General features: G+C 42.4%; 1 protein-coding gene across 4 annotated transcripts in view; it reads left to right on the plus strand.

Moving 5' to 3' along the window:
• Window positions 1-16,449, plus strand: part of LOC139756821 (F-box only protein 21-like) — a 150,379-nt gene extending 133,930 nt beyond the window's left edge. For all 4 annotated transcript variants that reach the window (XM_071676639.1, XM_071676640.1, XM_071676641.1 and 1 more), the window contains 3 exons: window positions 990-1,236; window positions 4,787-4,893; window positions 16,161-16,449. In XM_071676639.1, coding sequence (XP_071532740.1) covers window positions 990-1,236; window positions 4,787-4,893; window positions 16,161-16,344 — 538 coding nt within the window. In that variant the 3' untranslated portion in view covers window positions 16,345-16,449. The remainder of the gene's footprint in view (window positions 1-989; window positions 1,237-4,786; window positions 4,894-16,160) is intronic.
• The last annotated feature ends 1,645 nt before the right edge of the window (window positions 16,450-18,094 follow it).

Below are 18,094 nucleotides of genomic sequence, written 5' to 3' on the forward strand. Positions count from 1 at the left end.
TGGGCACATGGAGAGAATGAGTGAGGAAAGATTGACCTAGAGGATATATGTGTCGGAGGTGGAGGGAACGAGGAAAAGTGGGAGACCAAATTGGAGGTGGAAAGATGGAGCAAAAAAGATTTTGAGTGATCGGGGCCTGAACATGCAGGAGGGTGAAAGGCGGGCAAGGAATAGAGTAAATTGGATCGATGTGGTATATTGGGGTTGACGTGGGTGTCAGTGGATTGAATCAGGGCATGTGAAGCGTCTGGGGTAAACCATGGAAAGCTGTGTGGGGCCTGGATGTGGAAAGGGAGCTGTGGTTTCGGGCATTATTGCATGACAGCTAGAGACTGAGTGTGAACGAATGAGGCCTTTGTTGTCCTTTCCTAGTGCTACCCCGCATACATGAGGGGGGATGGGGATTGTATTCCATGTGTGGCGAGGTGGCAATGGGAATGAATAAAGGCAGACAGTGTGAATTGTGTGCATCGGTATATATGTATGTGTCTGTATGTGTATATATATGTGTACATTGAGATGTATAGGTATGTATATTTGCGTGTGTGGACGTGTGTGTATATACATGTGTATGGGGATGGGTTGGGCCATTTCTCTCGTCTCTTTCCTTGCACTACCTCGCAAACGCGGGAGACAGCGACAAAGCAAAATATATAAAAAAAATGTATATATATATATATATATATATATATATATATATATATATATATATATATTATATATATATATATATATAAACCAAGTAATTCTTTGACATTGTGATCATTACATGAAAGTGCACTTGGGAGCTTATCATGTTTCATTTTCCTCATGGTTATGAGCATATATATGTATGTATATTAAGACATGTCTGTGTGTTTATACATGTGTACATGGGTGGGTTGGGCCATTCTTTTGTCTGTTTCCTTGCGCTACCTCGCTAACACGAGAGACAGCGACAGAGTTTGATACTGTACTAAATAAATTATTAAGACATGTCTTTCTTGTAGGATATACTACACATTGGAGATCCACTATGACCGCATTGTGATTGGATGTCGACGTCTACTAACTCAAGGTCCTTCTTCTATTCTTGAGGACATGTTGATAGACTGTGAGCAGATATTGAAGAGTCAGAGGGATGCACCAAAGCTCATTACTCCCAACAAGAGAAGCAAAGAAATTGTTTTTGCAACAGGACTTGTTATGCGGCATAAGAAATACAACTTTTTGTGTGTTATATTTGGATGGGATAAGGTAAGATAAATTGTGATCGTACAGGTAGTTATTCTTAGGTATAGATCTTCATTTCCGTACATGAGTTAAAGGTGGAGTGAATCAAATGCCTGAAGTATAACAAAAATAAGATTCAAGTAGTGATGGCCAGTCTACTGTAATGACAACCATCTTGTTCAGAGATCTATAAGTTGAGCATTGATTTTTCACCTTATGTTTGCACAAGAGCAATGTACTTACATTTTGCCAGTTCTCAAGTACCTTGCCTTGGGTCACACAAAAGCTAAATGGCCTAAACAATCTACAACACTTATATGTTATCCCATCCACTCTTACCACTTTATCACACTTCATGTTATACAAGGCTTTCACTACCTCTCTTGTCTCCAAACTATTGGCCAGGACTTTCTTTAATCTGCATGTCACCTTATCCCAAACACACTACATCCACCACCACCTCCTCAAACACATTCATCAGTCCTTATTACTAACTCCATCTCAACTCGCCTCTTCCTGCTCCCCTATCCTTGGCATGGTTTGATAAGAATTCTATCCAGATATTTTCTGCATTATACATTGCTTCAGTTCTCTGGCATCAGACCCAGCTAAACAAACATTGAATAGTGTGGCTAACCAGTATTCATTCATTACTATCCTTCATTTTCTTGAGAAACTCAGCTGCATTCCCAATCACTTCTGTCACTTGCCTGGAACATAGAAAAGGTATCATTTACTCACATCCATTCTCTAGCTGTAAGTTGTAAGGCACCCAAAATACTGTTCCCTCTCCACAACCAGGCCTGGTTTTCCCGAGCTCCCTTATACACCCTAGTTCAGTTCATTGACAGCAAGTCACCCCATGCAAACTATATTGTTCAGATTCACTTTATCCTATGCATGCCTTTTACCTTTTTGCATGTACAGACCCCAAGTGCTCAAAATCTTCACTGCATCCTTCTATCTCCAAATAGATGTCTTTCTTGTCCTTGTCCACCTCCACTTCTGATGCATACCTTCTTTAACAACCTCTCCTCGCTTATTCTCTCCATATGTCCAAGCCATTGCAGCACACACTCTTTATCTCTTTCATCCATACTCTTCTTATTACCTTGCCCAAAATACCTTCCCCTTTTCTTCAACTCTTGCTTCATTTACTCTCACCTTGTGCCATTTTCTTCTCAGAAATATGCCATTTCCTCTTTCTGAGACCACTACAAACTTTCACACTTCCATCAAGAAATGGTCAGACAGTCCACTTGTTGCCCCACTTAGTACATTTACATCCAACATCTCCTTGGCATGCTTTTCAGTCAGCTCTTAATCCAGTAATGCCCAAGGATCTCCAACCCCATTTACATGTATGTATGCACTTTTGTAAACCATGTATACCAAGTCACCATTCCTTCATTTAACATACAACTGGACAAGCTCTTTCTTGTAATTTTACCAGGGTTCCCACATTCCTCAAATTATAATATAATTTCCAACCTTACATTCAGTTTCCTTAGCATGATTATTTGATCTCTTGCATCAAAACTGCTTAAGCACTCACTCAGCTCATGTCAGAAAAGTAATTATTATTTATTTATTTTGCTTTGTCGCTGTCTTCCGCGTTAGTGAGGTAGCGCAAGGAAACGGATGAAAGAATGGCCCAACCCACCCACATACACATGTATATACATACACATCCACACACGCAAATATGCATACCTATACATCTCGACGTATACATATATATACACACACAGACATATACATATATACACATGTACATAATTCATACCATCTGCCTCTATTCATTCCCATCGCCACCCCGCCACACATGAAAATAACCACCCTCTCCCCCCAAATGTGCACAAGGTAGCGCTAGGAAAGGACAACAAAGGCCACTTTCATTCACATTCAGTCTCTAGCTGTCATGTAATAATGCACCGAAACCACAGCTCCCTTTCCACATCCAGGCCCTACAGAACTTTCCATGGTTTACCCCAGACGTTTCACATTCCCTGGTTCAATCCATTGACAGCACATTGACCCCGGTATACCACATCGTTCCAATTCACTCTATTCCTTGCACGCCTTTCACCCTCCTGCATGTTCAAGGCCCCGATCATTCAAAATCTTTTCCACTCCATCTTTCCACCTCCAATTTGGTCTCCCACTTCTCCTCGTTCCCTTCATCTCAGACACATATATCCTCTTGGTCAATCTTTCCTCAGTCATTCTCTCCATGTGACCAAACCATTTCAACACACCCTCTTCTGCTCTCTCAACCACACTTTTTATTACCACACTTGAACTTTACTCCATTTCCCCAAGCATTCATGAACCACTGTACCACCTTCCCCATCAACTTTCTTCCCACTCAGAGCTAGGACATCCTGGTTTCTTTTCTCAAACATAGCACCGATCTTAACTTTTTTCTTGCTACAGCCATATACGACCAGATACCACAGCCTGAGCCTTCGGGAACAAATTCTTTCGTTTCCTGTTTTTGGAAAGTGATAATGCTGGAGGAGAAGGTTTCCAGCCCACTGCTCCTGCCCATTAGAGTCACTTCTCACAATATGTAGAAAATATATGACTAGAATTTTGAACTCCCTATCCTCACAGTAACTCTTATTTGCTGCTGTGATTCTTAGCAGAATTTCCTCAGTTTTCTTTTAATGGGTTTAGAGTGAACGAGACCTGTAAGTGTTTGTAGACACTGTTTTTGTTTCTCCGATTCTGATTTGCTTTTAGTTTATTCTAGCTCCCCTTGTTTCTTCCATGAGCTTTTTCATTTGCAGTCAGATACTACTTACTGTTTATTGGAATGGTAACAAGATATTGCAGGTTTCTTTCAGCCTCTGGACCTTCATATCTTCGTCATTGGTGTATGATGAATTATTGTTTCTTGTGATAATAGTTTGGAGTTCTTCCTGTATGTGGAATGTTGTTCACTATGATTTTTCTACATCCAGTTGAAATAGTATAGATATCATGCATTGTGGTAAGTCTCAGAATTAATTATGACTATCATAATTATAGATTTGTTAGTTTGCATGTTCCCTTTCATGTGTGATGGTATAATTATTCATTTTTGTGGCTTAGGTATTTATTCTTATATTTCATATGAGTTTAACTAGTTCATACATTTTCCAATTACTTCGTATTCCTATATACCTGTGGAGTTCTAATGTAATTCCATCTTCTTGAGGGGCTTTATAGTTCTTCAGGTAAGTCAGAGCAGTCTTTACTTCTATATGAGCAGGTACCTGTATGTACTTTTCATTTGGTTTTTACTCTGCTTCTAAAGTGGGGTTTTAGCTTCAGGTCTTCTCTGTACATCAGGAAAATATTTCTCCTTCTGATTTAGAATCTCCACCATTTACAGCAGATACACCATGTGTATATGTAACTGAATGAAACTTGACCTGATACATCTGTTTCAGTTCCTTTATTCCTTGGAAATATTCTCATTCAGAGTCAGTTTCAGGAAAATGTTCTTGGTATGATAGTTTCCAAAGGCAGTTGAGATCAACAGTATGCATTTTTATAACTTTCTAACATATATATTAATGAATTACAGGAGTGCAAAATGCCAGCTGAATGGGTGCGTCGGATGGGCGTACATAATCTTCAATACAAGACTAAACAGCCTTTTTACAATGTTCTTGTTTATGATGGGTCTCATAGGTATGTAAAGGATTATGAATATTGTTAAAGTGCAATAAGGTAATTAACTCTACATATGTTTGAGGACAATATGTGGTGTGAGGTGGTTTGATCGAGTAAGTAATGTAAGGGTGAGAGAGATGTGTGGAAATAAAAAGAGTGTGGTTGAGAGAGCAGAGGAGGGTGTTTTGAAATGGTTTGGGCACATGGAGAGAATGAGTGGGTAAAGATTGCCCAAGAGGATATATGTGTCGGAGGTGGAGGGAACGAGGAGAAGTGGGAGATCAAATTGGAGGTGGAAAGATGGAGTGAAAAAGATTTTGAGTGATCGGGGCCTGAACATGCAGGAGGGTGAAAGGCGGGCAAGGAATAGAGTGAATTGGAACAATGTGGTATACCGGGGTCGACGTGCTGTCAATGGATTGAACCAGGGCATGTGAAGCGTCTGGGGTAAACCATGAAAAGTGTGTGGGGCCTGGATGTGGAAAGGGAGCTGTGGTTTCGGTGCATTATTACATGACAGCTAGAGACTCAGTGTGAACGAATGGGGCCTTTGGTGTTTTTCCTAGCGCTACCTTGCACACATGAGGGGGGAGGGGGTTCTTATTCCATGTGTGGCGAGGTGGCGATGGGAACAAATAAAGGCAGACAGTATGAATTATGTACATTTGTATATATGTATATGTCTGTGTGTGTATATATATGTGTACATTAAGATGTATAGGTATGTATATTGTGCGTGTGTGAACATGTATGTATATACATGTGTATGTGGGCGAGTTCGGCCATTCTTTCGTCTGTTTCCTTGCGCTACCTCGCTAACGCGGGAGACAGCAACAAAGCAAAATAAATAAATATATATATATATATTTTTTTTTTTTTGCCACTGTCTCCTGCGTTTGCGAGGTAGCGCAAGGAAACAGACAAAAGAAATGGCCCAACCCACCCCCATACACATGTATATACATACACGTCCACACACGCAAATATACATACCTACACAGCTTTCCATGGTTTACCCTAGACGCTTCACATGCCCTGATTCAATCCACTGACAGCACGTCAACCCCGGTATACCACATCGATCCAATTCAATCTATTCCTTGCCCTCCTTTCACCCTCCTGCATGTTCAGGCCCTGATCACACAAAATCTTTTTCACTCCATCTTTCTACCTCCAATTTGGTCTCCCACTTCTCCTCGTTCCCTCCACCTCCGACACATATATCCTCTTGGTCAATCTCTCCTCACTCATTCTCTCCATGTGCCCAAACCATTTCAAAACACCCTCTTCTGCTCTCTCAACCACGCTCTTTTTATTTCCACACATCTCTCTTACCCTTACGTTACTTACTCGATCAAACCACCTCACAGCACACATTGTCCTCAAACATCTCATTTCCAGCACATCCACCCTCCTGCGCACAACTCTATCCATAGCCCACGCCTCGCAACCATTCAAATTTGTTGGAACCCCTATTCCTTCAAACATACCCATTTTTGCTTTCCGAGATAATGTTCTCGACTTCCACACATTCTTCAAGGCTCCCAGAATTTTTGCCCCCTCCCCCACCCTATGATTCACTTCCGCCTCTATGGTTCCATCCACTGCCAAATCACTCCCAGATATCTAAAATACTTTATATCCTCCAGTTTTTCTCCATTCAAACTTACCTCCCAATTGACTTGACCCTCAACCCTACTGTACCTAATAACCTTGCTCTTATTCACATTTACTCTTTACTTTCTTCTTTCACACACTTTACCAAACTCAGTCACCAGCTTCTGCAGTTTCTCACATGAATCAGCCACCAGCACTGTATCATCAGCGAACAACAACTGACTCACTTCCCAAGCTCTCTCATCCACAACAGACTTCATACTTGCCCCTCTTTCCAAAACTCTTGCATTCACCTCCCTAACAACCCCATCCATACACAAATTAAACAATCATGGAGACATCACACACCCCTGCCGCAAACCTACATTCACTGAGAACCAATCACTTTCCTCTCTTCCTACACGTACACATGCCTTACAACCTCGATAAAAACTTTTCACTGCTTCTAACAACTTGCCTCCCACACCATATATTCTTAATACCTTCCACAGAGCATCTCTATCAACTCCATCATATGCCTTCTCCAGATCCATAAATGCTACATACAAATCCATTTGCTTTTCTAAGTATTTCTCACATACATTCTTCAAAGCAAACACCTGATCCACAGATCCTCTACCACTTCTGAAACCACACTGCTCTTCCCCAATCTGATGCTCTGTACATGCCTTCACCCTCTCACTCAATACCCTCCCATATAATTTACCAGGAATACTCAACAAACTTATACCTCTGAAATTTGAGCACTCACTCTTATCCCCTTTGCCTTTGTACAATGCCACTATGTACGCATTCTGCCAATCCTCAGGCACCTTACCATGAGTCATACATACATTAAATAACCTTACCAACCAGTCAATAATACAGTCACGTCCTTTTTTAATAAATTCCACTGCAATACCATCCAAACCTGCTGCCTTGCCGGCTTTCATCTTCAGCAAAGCTTTTACTACCTCTTCTCTGTTTACCAAATCATTTTCCCTAACCCTCTCACTTTGCACACCACCTCGACCAAAACACCCTATATCTGCCACTCTATCATCAAACACATTCAACAAACCTTCAAAATACTCACTCCGTCTCCTTCTCACATCACCACTACTTGTTATCACCTCCCCATTTGTGCCCTTCACTGAAGTTCCCATTTGTTCCCTTGTCTTATGCTTCTTTATTTACCTCCTTCCAGAACATCTTTTTATTCTCCCTAAAATTTAATGATACTCTCTCACCCCAACTCTCATTTGCCCTCTTTTTCACCTCTTGCACCTTTCTCTTGACCTCCTGTCTCTTTCTTTTATACATCTCCCAATCAATTGCATTTTTTCCCTGCAAAAATCGTCCAAATGCCTCTCTCTTCTCTTTCACTAATAATCTTACTTCTTCATCCCACCACTCACTACCCTTTCTAATCAACCCACCTCCCACTCTTCTCATGCCACAAGCATCTTTTGCGCAATCCATCACTGATTCCCTAAATACATCCCATTCCTCCCCCACTCCCCTTACTTCCATTGTTCTCACCTTTTTCCATTCTGTACTCAGTCTCTCCTGGTACTTCCTCACACAAGTCTCCTTCCCAAGCTCACTTACTCTCACCACCCTCTTCACCCCAACATTCACTCTTCTTTTCTGAAAACCCATACAAATCTTCACCTTAGCCTCCACAAGATAATGATATATTTTATATTTTATTATTTATTATACTTTGTCGCTGTCTCCCGCGTTTGCGAGGTAGCGCAAGGAAACAGATGAAAGAAATGGCCCAACCCACCCCCATACACATGCCTTGATTCAATCCACTGACAGCACGTCAACCCCGGTATACCACATCGCTCCAATTCACTCTATTCCTTGCCCTCCTTTCACCCTCCTGCATGTTCAGGCCCCGATCACACAAAATCTTTTTCACTCCATCTTTCCACCTCCAATTTGGTCTCCCTCTTCTCCTCGTTCCCTCCACCTCCGACACATATATCCTCTTGGTCAATCTTTCCTCACTCATTCTCTCCATGTGCCCAAACCATTTCAAAACACCCTCTTCTGCTCTCTCAACCATGCTCTTTTTATTTCCACACATCTCTCTTACCCTTACGTTACTTACTCGATCAAACCACCTCACACCACACATTGTCCTCAAACATCTCATTTCCAGCACATCCATCCTCCTGCACACAACTCTATCCATAGCCCACGCCTCGCAACCATACAACATTGTTGGAACCACTATTCCTTCAAACATACCCATTTTTGCTTTCCGAGATAAAGTTCTTGACTTCCACACATTCTTCAAGGCTCCCAGAATTTTCGCCCCCTCCCCCACCCTATAATCCACTTCCGCTTCCATGGTTCCATCCGCTGCCAGATCCACTCCCAGATATCTAAAACACTTCACTTCCTCCAGTTTTTCTCCATTCAAACTCTCCTCCCAATTGACTTGACCCTCAACCCTACTGTACCTAATAACCTTGCTCTTATTCACATTTACTCTTAACTTTCTTCTTTCACACACTTTACCAAACTCAGTCACCAGCTTCTGCAGTTTCTCACATGAATCAGCCACCAGCGCTGTATCATCAGCGAACAACAACTGACTCACTTCCCAAGCTCTCTCATCCACAACAGACTTCATACTTGCCCCTCTTTCCAAAACTCTTGCATTCACCTCCCTAACAACCCCATCCATAAACAAATTAAACAACCATGGGGACATCACACACCCCTGCCGCAAACCTACATTCACTGAGAACCAATCACTTTCCTCTCTTCCTACACATACACATGCCTTACATGTAGCATTTATGGATCTGGAGAAGGCATATGATAGAGTTGATAGAGATGCTCTGTGGAAGGTATTAAGAATATATGGTGTGGGAGGAAAGTTGTTAGAAGCAGTGAAAAGTTTTTATCGAGGATGTAAGGCATGTGTACGTGTAGGAAGAGAGGAAACTGATTGGTTCTCAGTGAATGTAGGTTTGCGGCAGGGGTGTGTGATGTCTCCATGGTTGTTTAATTTGTTTATGGATTGGGTTGTTAGGGAGGTAAATGCAAGAGTTTTGGAAAGAGGGGCAAGTATGAAGTCTGTTGGGGATGAGAGAGCTTGGGAAGTGAGTCAGCTGTTGTTCGCTGATGATACAGCGCTGGTGGCTGATTCATGTGAGAAACTGCAGAAGCTGGTGACTGAGTTTGGTAAAGTGTGTGGAAGAAGAAAGTTAAGAGTAAATGTGAATAAAAGCAAGGTTATTAGGTACAGTAGGGTTGAGGGTCAAGTCAGTTGGGAGGTGAGTTTGAATGGAGAAAAACTGGAGGAAGTGAAGTGTTTTAGATATCTGGGAGTGGATCTGGCAGCGGATGGAACCATGGAAGCGGAAGTGGATCATAGGGTGGGGGAGGGGGCGAAAATTCTGGGGGCCTTGAAGAATGTGTGGAAGTCGAAAACATTATCTCGGAAAGCAAAAATGGGTATGTTTGAAGGAATAGTGGTTCCAACAATGTTGTATGGTTGCGAGGCGTGGGCTATGGATAGAGTTGTGCGCAGGAGGATGGATGTGCTGGAAATGAGATGTTTGAGGACAATGTGTGGTGTGAGGTGGTTTGATCGAGTGAGTAACGTAAGGGTAAGAGAGATATGTGGAAATAAAAAGAGCGTGGTTGAGAGAGCAGAAGAGTGTTTTGAAGTGGTTTGGGCACATGGAGAGAATGAGTGAGGAAAGATTGACCAAGAGGATATATGTGTCGGAGGTGGAGGGAACGAGGAGAAGAGGGAGACCAAATTGGAGGTGGAAAGATGGAGTGAAAAAGATTTTGTGTGATCGGGGCCTGAACTTGCAGGAGGGTGAAAGGAGGGCAAGGAATAGAGTGAATTGGAGCGATGTGGTATACCGGGGTTGACGTGCTGTCAGTGGATTGAATCAAGGCATGTGGGGCGTCTGGGGTGAACCATGGAAGGTTGTGTAGGTATGTATATTTGCGTGTGTGGACGTATGTATGTGCATGTGTGTGGGGGGGGTTGGGCCATTTCTTTCGTCTGTTTCCTTGCGCTACCTCGCAAATGCGGGAGACAGCGACAAAGTATAAAAAAAAGAAAGAAAAAAAAAAATATATATATATATATATATATATATATATATATATATATATATATATATATATATATATATATATGGCTGATTCATGTGAGAAACTGCAGAAGCTGGTGACTGAGTTTGGTAAAGTGTGTTAAAGAAGAAAGTTAAGAGTAAATGTGAATAAGAGCAAGGTTATTAGGTACAGTAGGGTTGAGGGTCAAGTCAATTGGGAGGTTAGTTTGAATGGAGAAAAACCGGAGGAAGTAAAGTGTTTTAGATATCTGGGAGTGGATCTGGCAGCGGATGGAACCATGGGAGCAGAAATGAATCATAGGGTGGGGGAGGGGGCGAAAATTCTGGGAGCCTTGAAGAATGTGTGGAAGTCGAGAACATTATCTCGGAAAGCAAAAATGGGTATGTTTGAAGGAATAGTGGTTCCAACAATGTTGTATGGTTGCGAGGCGTGGGCTCTGGATAGAGTTGTGCGCAGGAGGGTGGATGTACTGGAAATGAGATGTTTGAGGACAATGTGTGGTGTGAGGTGGTTTGATCGAGTAAGTAATGTAAGGGTAAGAGAGATGTGTGGAAATAAAATGAGCGTGGTTGAGAGAGCAGAAGAGGGTGTTTTGAAATGGTTTGGGCACATGGAGAGGATGAGTGAGGAAAGATTGACCAAGAGGATATATGTGTTTGGAGGTGGAGGGAACGAGAAGTGGGAGACCAAATTGGAGGTGGAAAGATGGAGTGAAAAAGATTTTGTGTGATCAGGGCCTGAACATGCAGGAGGGTGAAAAGAGAGCAAGGAATAGAGTGAATTGGATCGATGTGGTATACCGGGGTTGACGTGCTGTCAGTGGATTGAATCAGGGCATGTGAAGTGACTGGGGTAAACCATGGAAAGTTGTGTGGGGCCTGGATGTGGAAAGGGAGCTGTGGTTTCGGGCATTATTGCGTGGCAGCTAGAGACTGAGTGTGAACGAGTGGGGCCTTTGTTGTCTTTTCCTCGTGCTACCTCGCACACATGAGGGGGGAGGGGGATGGTATTCCATATGTGGCGAGGTGGCGATGGAAGTGAATGGGGGCAGACAGTGTGAATTGTGTGCATGGGTATATGTGTATGTGTCTGTGTATGTATATATATATGTGTACATTGAGATGTATAGTTATGTATATTTGCGTGTGTGTGTGTATACATTGTGTATGGTGTTGGGTTGGACCATTTCTTTCGTCTGTTTCCTTGCGCTACCTTGCAAAAGCAGGAGACAGCAACAAAGCAAAATAAATAAATAAATAATATATATATATGTAATCATATATCATTATATATATAGGCATTATATATAAAGGCAAAGGGGATAAGAGTGAGTGCTCAAATTACAGAGGTATAAGTTTGTTGAGTATTCCTGGTAAATTATATGGGAGGGTATTGATTGAGAGGGTGAAGGCATGTACAGAGCATCAGATTGGGGAAGAGCAGTGTGGTTTCAGAAGTGGTAGAGGATGTGTGGATCAGGTGTTTGCTTTGAAGAATGTATGTGAGAAATACTTAGAAAAGCAAATGGATTTGTATGTAGCATTTATGGATCTGGAGAAGGCATATGATGGAGTTGATAGAGATGCTCTGTGGAAGGTATTAAGAATATATGGTGTGGGAGGAAAGTTGTTAGAAGCAGTGAAAAGTTTTTATCGAGGATGTAAGGCATGTGTACGTGTAGGAAGAGAGGAAAGTGATTGGTTCTCAGTGAATGTAGGTTTGCGGCAGGGGTGTGTGATGTCTCCATGGTTGTTTAATTTGTTTATGGATGGGGTTGTTAGGGAGGTAAATGTAAGAGTTTTGGAAAGAGGGGCAAGTATGAAGTCTGTTGGGGATGAGAGAGTTTGGGAAGTGAGTCAGTTGTTGTTCGCTGATGATACAGCGCTGGTAGCTGATTCATGTGAGAAACTGCAGAAGCTGGTGACTGAGTATGGTAATGTGTGTGGAAGAAGAAAGTTAAGAGTAAATGTGAATAAGAGCAAGGTTATTAGGTACAGTAGGGTTGAGGGACAAGTCATTTGGGAGGTAAGTTTGAATGGAGAAAAACTGGAGGAAGTGAGGTGTTTTAGATATCTGGGAGTGGATTTGGCAGCGGATGGAACCATGGAAGCGGAAGTGAATCATAGGGTGGGGGAGGGGGCGAAAATTCTGGGGGCCTTGAAGAATGTGTGGAAGTCGAGAACATTATCTCGGAAAGCAAAAATGGGTATGTTTGAAGGAATAGTGGTTCCAACAATGTTGTATGGTTGTGAGGCGTGGGCTATGGATAGAGTTGTGCGCAGGAGGATGGATGTGCTGGAAATGAGATGTTTGAGGACAATGTGTGGTGTGAGGTGGTTTGATCGAGTGAGTAACGTAAGGGTAAGAGAGATGTGTGGAAATAAAAAGAGCGTGGTTGAGAGAGCAGAAGAGGGTGTTTTGAAGTGGTTTGGGCACATGGAGAGAATGAGTGAGGAAAGATTGACCAAGAGGATATATGTGTCGGAGGTGGAGGGAACGAGGAGAAGAGGGAGACCAAATTGGAGGTGGAAAGATGGAGTGAAAAAGATTTTGTGTGATCGGGGCCTGAACATGCAGGAGGGTGAAAGGAGGGCAAGGAATAGAGTGAATTGGAGCGATGTGGTGTACTGGGGTTGACGTGCTGTCAGTGGATTGAATCAAGGCATGTGAAGCGTCTGGGGTAAACCATGGAAAGCTGTGTAGGTATGTATATTTGCGTGTGTGGACGTATGTATATACATGTGTATGGGGGGGGTTGGGCCATTTCTTTCGTCTGTTTCCTTGCGCTACCTCGCAAACGCGGGAGACCGACAAAGTATGATAGATAATAAAATATAAAATATATCATTATCTTGTGGAGCCTAAGGTGAAGATTTGTATGGGTTTTCAGAAAAGAAGAGTGAATGTTGGGGTGAAGAGGGTGGTGAGAGTAAGTGAGCTTGGGAAGGAGACTTGTGTGAGGAAGTACCAGGAGAGACTGAGTACAGAATGGAAAAAGGTGAGAACAATGGAAGTAAGGGGAGTGGGGGAGGAATGGGATGTATTTAGGGAATCAGTGATGGATTGCGCAAAAGATGCTTGTGGCATGAGGAGAGTGAGAGGTGGGTTGATTAGAGAGGGTAGTGAGTGGTGGGATGAAGAAGTAAGATTATTAGTGAAAGAGAAGAGAGAGGCATTTGGACGATTTTTGCAGGGAAAAAATGCATTTGAGTGGGAGATGTATAAAAGAAAAGAGACAGGAGGTCAAGAGAAAGGTGCAAGAGATGAAAAAGAGGGCAAATGAGAGTTGGGGTGAGAGAGTATCATTAAATTTTAGGGAGAATAAAAAGATGTTCTGGAAGGAGGTAAATAAAGTGCGTAAGACAAGGGAACAAATGGGAACTTCAGTGAAGGGCGCAAATGGGGAGGTGATAACAAGTAGTGGTGATGTCAAAGAGATGGAGTGAGTATTTTGAAGGTTTGTTGAATGTGTTTGATGATAGAGTGGCAGATCTAGGGTGTTTTGGTTGAGGTGGTTTGCAAAGTGAAAGGGTTAGGGAAAATGATTTGATAAACAGAGAAGAGGTAGTAAAAGCTTTGCGGAAGATGAAAGCCGGCAAGGTAGCAGGTTTGGATGGTATTGCAGTGGAATTTATTGAAAAAGGGGTGACTGTATTACTGACTGGTTGGTAAGGTTATTTAATGTATGTATGACTCATGGTAAGGTGCCTGAGGATTGGCGGAATGCGTGCATAGTGCCATTGTACAAAAGCAAAGGGGATAAGAGTGAGTGCTCAAATTACAGAGGTATAAGTTTGTTGAGTATTCCTGGTAAATTATATGGGAGGGTATAGATTGAGAGGGTGAAGGCATGTACAGAGCATCAGATTGGGGAAGAGCAGTGTGGTTTCAGAAGTGGTAGAGGATGTGTGGATCATGTGTTTGCTTTGAAGAATGTATGTGAGAAATACTTAGAAAAGCAAATGGATTTGTATGTAGCGTTTATGGATGTGGAGAAGGCATATGATAGAGTTGATAGAGATGCTTTGTGGAAGGTATTAAGAATATATGGTGTGGGAGGCAAGTTGTTAGAAGCAGTGAAAAGTTTTTATCGAGGATGTAAGGCATGTGTACGTGTAGGAAGAGAGGAAAGTGATTGGTTCTCAGTGAATGTAGGTTTGCGGCAGGGGTGTGATGTCTCCATGGTTGTTTAATTTGTTTATGGATGGGGTTATTAGGGAGGTGAATGCAAGAGTTTTGGAAAGAGGGGCAAGTATGAAGTCTGTTGTGGATGAGAGAACTTGGGAAGTGAGTCAGCTGTTGTTCGCTGATGATACAGCGCTGGTGGCTGATTCATGTGAGAAACTGCAGAAGCTTGTGACTGAGTTTGGTAAAGTGTGTGAAAGAAGAAAGTTAAGAGTAAATGTGAATAAGAGCAAGGTTATTAGGTACAGTAGGGTTGAGGGTCAAGTCAATTGGGAGGTAAATTTGAATGGAGAAAAACTGGAGGAAGTGAAGTGTTTTAGATATCTGGGAGTGGATCTGGCAGCAGATGGAACCATGGAAGCAGAAGTGAATCATAGGGTGGGGGAGGGGGCGAAAATCCTGGGAGCCTTGAAGAATGTGTGGAAGTCGAGAACATTATCTCGGAAAGCAAAAATGGGTATGTTTGAAGGAATAGTGGTTCCAACAATGTTGTATGATTGCGAGGCGTGGGCTATGGATAGAGTTGTGCGCAGGAGGATGGATGTGCTGGAAATGAGATGTTTGAGGACAATGTGTGGTGTGAGGTGGTTTGATCGAGTAAGTAATGTAAGGGTAAGAGAGATGTGTGGAAATAAAAAGAGCATGGTTGAGAGAGCAGAAGAGGGTGTTTTGAAATGGTTTGGGCACATGGAGAGAATGAGTGAGGAAAGATTGACCAAGAGGATATATATATGTCGGAGGTGGAGGGAACGAGGAGAAGTGGGAGACCAAATTGGAGGTGGAAAGATGGAGTGAAAAAGATTTTGTGTGATCGGGGCCTGAACATGCAGGAGGGTGAAAGGAGGGCAAGGAATAGAGTGAATTGGATCGATGTGGTATACTGGGGTTGACGTGCTGTCAGTGGATTTGAATCAGGGCATGTGAAGTGACTGGGGTAAACCATGGAATGTTGTGTGGGGCCTGGATGTGGAAAGGGAGCTGTGGTTTCGGGCATTATTGCATGACAGCTAGAGACTGAGTGTGAACGAATGGGGCCTTTGTTGTCCTTTCCTAGTGCTACCTTGCACACATGAGGGGGGAGGGGGATGGTATTCCATGTGTGGCGAGGTTGCAATGGGAATGAATAAAGGCAGACAGTGTGAATTGTGTGCATGGGTATATATGTATGTGTCTGTGTGTGTATATATATGTGTACATTGAGATGTATAGGTATGTATATTTGCGTGTGTGGACGTGTATGTATATACATTGTGTATGGGCGTGGGTTGGGCCATTTCTTTCGTCTGTTTCCTTGCGCTACCTCGCAGATGCAGGAAACAGCGACAAAACAAAATAAAATAAAAAAATAATGATAATATGTAATCACAGTATTTACATTTCTTCAGATATGCAGCTCAGGAAAATTTAGAAGTGGCAGCACAACCAAAGCGTGTCACACATTCAGATATTGGTAAGTACTTTCAAGAATTTACTGGAACACACTACATACCCAACGCTGAACTATTACAACAATATCCAGAAGATGAGCCAGTTAGAAAGGAAATCTTGCAAGTGAGAGGCTTGTTGTAGCACGTGTGTGGTGAGACCACAGGATGCAGTATGTGGATACTTGGTATGAAATGCTATTACAGAATATTATATATCAAAGTTATTAAATATGTGATTTATTCTAAACACTGTTTATCTTCCTGGCTTCCTAAGCTGAAGTTAGTCTGCTCATATTTATCTCACTTGAATAGTGAATGAAAAGTTTGGGATCATTATAGACAGGAATTGAGAGGGGAATGTAGAGAAAAAGTATACTTCTATGACGATAAAACATAATGCTCTTTTGGCAGAAACATGAAAGGGGGAAAAAGTACAGTTTCATCGAGGAACTTCTCACTCCAAAGAAGGCCATCTTTTTCTGCTTCTTATAGGAGTGCAATCATGAAGCTGCAGGAGCCACATCAAAAGGAGTTGTGTAAAGCACCAAAGCCAGATTTCCCTATCCACAACCAAGCCCCACAGGTCTTTCTGTGGTTTCCCCAAACTGTTTCATATGCCTTGGTTCATTGACAGCATGTTGCCCTCTGGAAACTACACCACTCCAGTTCACTCTGTCTTGTGCTTGACACTCTCCTGCATGTTCAGGCCCATCTCCTCAAAACCTCTATTACTCTCTCCTTTCATCTTTAGTTAGGTCTTTCCCTTCTGTTTATCCTCTTCATTTCTGACATTTATACTCTCTTAGTCAGCCTATCCTCGTTCATTCTCTCTCTCTATGTCCTATCCTCACTGTTCCTCTCTATATGTCCATACCATTTTAGCTCTCCCAACCATACATTTCTTACTACCCCATCTCTCTTACCCAGTCATTTCTTACTTGCTCACACCAGCATATTGTCCTCTGGCATTTCATTTCCAACTCATGTAATGGAGGTAGGAGAGAATTAAAGAAGGCTTCAATATGATTATTATTTAGCAAGAAATAAGCTTCAGGATTTTGTGTGTGTGAGGACTTAGTAGTTGACAACATCCCTTACTTGTCACTACAGTCCCACATTAGGAGGTTGTGCTACAGGAGGGAGGAGGGATTACCCAAGTACTGTGTTGCTGCTGCAGAAGGGAAGAAATGATACTGAGGTCCCATGGTTGTGCTGCAAGCAGGCATGGAGCTGCAACTAAAGCTTTGGGAAAGTCATGAAGTCAAAGCTGAAGCTGAAGCAATCCATTTGGAAAGACTTGACCTGAAGCTGACTTTTCAAGAAATGTGAGGTAACAATTTTGCTATTTGCATTTTATTCAGTATGTGAATTTTACATCTTGCATCAGTCATGCACAAATATACAGTCACATGAATTTACAAAGAATAACTGCATATCATTAACAGATTCACAAAGGTGTGGTCTGTCAACCAACATATCTGAGGTCAGAAGATCTTCCCAGTGTTACTGTAGATACATTCCACTGGGGCTGTGGAGGCAGAGGTGGTATTCAGCAAGCTGGTACAGGATTGAATAGAGGATCTGGTTTTGTTTCCAAAGCACCAGGGGATATTTCTGTAATGGGATGTTGGGTATGGCCTGGTAGTTGATGACTTCATTAGAGGCTGGGTCGGATGTACTAGGTGGAAGTATTGACAACTTGTTCATGAATGTGAATAGCTTAGACTGCTCAGGAGGAGGAGAGGCACTAGAATCTGAAGCAGATTGAGATGGGGTCTTCTCGGATGCCCTTGTGATGAAGGTATCTGTGATGTGAGCTAGTCAATCTCCTTGTGTGAAGCAAGGATCATGGATTGTGGGTAGGAGGAAGAGAGGTTTCTCTAAAGAGACCA

The sequence above is a fragment of the Panulirus ornatus genome, chromosome 23, assembly GCF_036320965.1.
Source record: "Panulirus ornatus isolate Po-2019 chromosome 23, ASM3632096v1, whole genome shotgun sequence".
Taxonomy (NCBI): Eukaryota; Metazoa; Arthropoda; class Malacostraca; order Decapoda; family Palinuridae; genus Panulirus; species Panulirus ornatus.